Source organism: Triplophysa rosa, linkage group LG8 (assembly GCF_024868665.1).
Source record: "Triplophysa rosa linkage group LG8, Trosa_1v2, whole genome shotgun sequence".
NCBI classification, from domain to species: domain Eukaryota; kingdom Metazoa; phylum Chordata; class Actinopteri; order Cypriniformes; family Nemacheilidae; genus Triplophysa; species Triplophysa rosa.
Window position 1 is genome coordinate 425,454 of NC_079897.1, and position 2,657 is coordinate 428,110.

At 41.6% G+C, this 2,657-nt stretch overlaps 1 protein-coding gene across 1 annotated transcript in view; it reads right to left on the reverse strand.

Annotated features, from left to right (window-relative positions):
* The window catches only part of ethe1 (ETHE1 persulfide dioxygenase), a 6,434-nt gene that overhangs the window by 1,881 nt on the left and 1,896 nt on the right, over positions 1-2,657 (reverse strand). The window contains exons 2-3 of the mRNA XM_057341001.1: positions 2,439-2,583; positions 860-1,008 (exon numbers count right to left, since the gene is read on the reverse strand). Of these exons, the coding sequence (XP_057196984.1) occupies positions 860-1,008; positions 2,439-2,583 (294 nt within the window). The remainder of the gene's footprint in view (positions 1-859; positions 1,009-2,438; positions 2,584-2,657) is intronic.

Here is a 2,657-nt window from a genome sequence, read left to right on the forward strand (position 1 = left end):
GCATGTGTATTTAAAGTCCCCGTGAAATTAAAAATGACAATTCTTATTTTTTCATGAAATATTGCAGCGTTTATAGTAAATAGCTTATCAATGTGGGTCTTTTTCTTTTTAATTCATGTGCCCTCATGATCTTCAGTTAACATCTGAAAATGCACTTCCGCCCTGAAATGACCATCCATCTGAAATGAGGTAAATTAGAGGGCTTGGGCAGAGCATCCGTTAACTCCTCCCCTTCATCTGTCAGTCTGCTGCCAGTTTCATTTCAAAATCAATGCGACAGCTGTTTTTACACATCCAATCAATTCGCAGTGAAAAACACAAGCCACGCCCACTCATTTTCTCCTTTGAAATTCCTTTTCACTCGGAAATGTGTCAGAATACAAAAGTAAAAACGATCTCAACTTCCGGTTCACGGGGACTTTAATACAACTATAATAATTTAATCAGTCAAACGTCGGACCTTTGCGTCTCTGGCCACATTTAGCTAAAGCGAGCCGCGAGACCGACAGTGTGTCACGAAGTGTGTCTCTATAACATTTCTGTGTTTTTTCTGTGCTATGTATATAACAGAGCATTCTGTTAAGCATTCTGTGGCATATTGTAGGCACCTAACCCACATCACTAATCCCGAGCTCGGAGTTAACAGCGCAGATATCATATGAACATAAAAAGTACTTTTTGTGTATAAATAGCACGCCAGATACAAACATTAACTCATGCTACAGAAACGGGAGGTCGGGTAGTAACAGATACTTCACGACACTCAAAGACATCACACAAATGAAGAAAAGATTTTGGGGAACAATAGCAGAGAAAATCAGACAGACAACATGATGTGTTTTTGTGTAACGTTTCTTACATGTTTTCCAAAAGTGATGCGGTCTCCATCTGAGAGCTGAATGTCTGCTGCGGCTCCGCTGTGTTTGGAGATGGCGCTCTTCAGTCCAAACACCTTCTTCTTCAGCAGTCCCGTCCCAGTGATGTGATCCGCATGACAGTGAGTGTTTACTGACAGAAAACACACACACACACACCTCATCATCAGACAAAATGAGCTCCAGGACCTAATGACTGGAACACACTACAAGACTTTTGCTCAGATTTTGTTGCAGAAAGTCTGTGCCAGTCTGCAGATTTTATCATGTATTTTTTTCTATGCAAACGTTCAAAAAGTATGCCGTCTAGTTTTTTAAAAATCTGTTCAGATTTTAAAAGTCTTGTAGTGTATTCCAGCCTTAAGATGACTGATGTGTGATTCTCTGTGAGACACTGTTAGACTAGTTTATGTGAAAGCTTAATTTCTAAAGGTGGGCGGTGCTTACGGCTCAGAGGGAGGGGCATTAGAGAGTCTGGAAGAGATTTCATTAACAGGTACAAAGGTACACATTTTATAACAGCTGTTTCTGCAGTATAGTTTTATTAAGTGTTTTTTAGACTAGAGATAAAGCTTTAGAGGTCAAAAAGATACAGTGTGCTTTCACAGAACCATGAAAACTGAACTCCTCATGATATGAAGCGCTCTGTGCGTGCGTAAACCCAAAACCTGGAAATCTTAAAGATGAGGTAACGTGTTCTTTCATGCATTCTTTACACTGTTAAACGTGCTGGCTTCTCATGCTCAACTTGTCAAAAACCGAGTTGAATGTATGATGTAGTAAATCTGTGCTCCATTCACTCCACCGGGTTTCGGAAAGTATTCTTCCAATATGGATTCCCGTTTTGTAACAAGGGTTCTTAGTCCCTTATTGGACAATTCTCCCGGAAAAGCACGCCCATCAATGGAGCTTCACTCAGCTGACGGAAGTTGAGCATTTGAGTGATGGATGTTATAAACGCTGGATTGGAGCGGTCCCACCGCTAAAAGATGCCGGACATGAACCGCACGCGGTAAGTCAAACTGAGTCACATGTCTGTGTTTTGTTGGCAATCGGCGCGTACGTGCATAATGTAAACAACACAAACTGTATAGTTCAGTTTATAGTGAATCAACAGTTATGCAGGGATCATGCGATGATGTGTGTGTGCTCGCGCCCCCCGCACGCCTCCAGCAGCTCGTCTTTTTCCAGAAATAATCCTACAGCTGTATCCGTCTTTTATAAATGTGATCAAACTAAAGACTCTTCAAAGATACGAAGTATGCAACACTACTCTATAGGTACTTAAGATACTAATATGAGATGGGCAGAAACTGCGTGTGTTACCTCATCTTTAATTTTTTGACCTTGTGGGGACATTTTGGGCCCCATGAGGAAAACAGCTTATAAATCAAATTAAATCATGTTTATTTGAAAATGTAAAAATGCTGAAGGTTTTTTCTGAGAGGTGGGTTTGGTGTGTAGAATGCACAGTTTGCGCAGTATGAAAGTCACTGTGTTTATGTCTATGGCTCATAAAACATGGAAACACAAGTCGTGTGTGTATGTGATGATGATGTTTACAGGCGACTTTGAGCGTCAGGCCCAGTTCAGTGATGAGCTTCAGGTCTCTATCCACAGTTTCCAGCACGGGATCGATCAGCACGGCCTCTCTGGTGTCTGTGTCAGCCAGCAGGTATGTGTACGTGCTGCTTTCAGCTTCAAACAGCTATAGCATCATCATCATCATCATCATCAGAGAGAGAGAGAGAGAGAGAGAGAGAGAGAGAGAGAGAGAGAGAG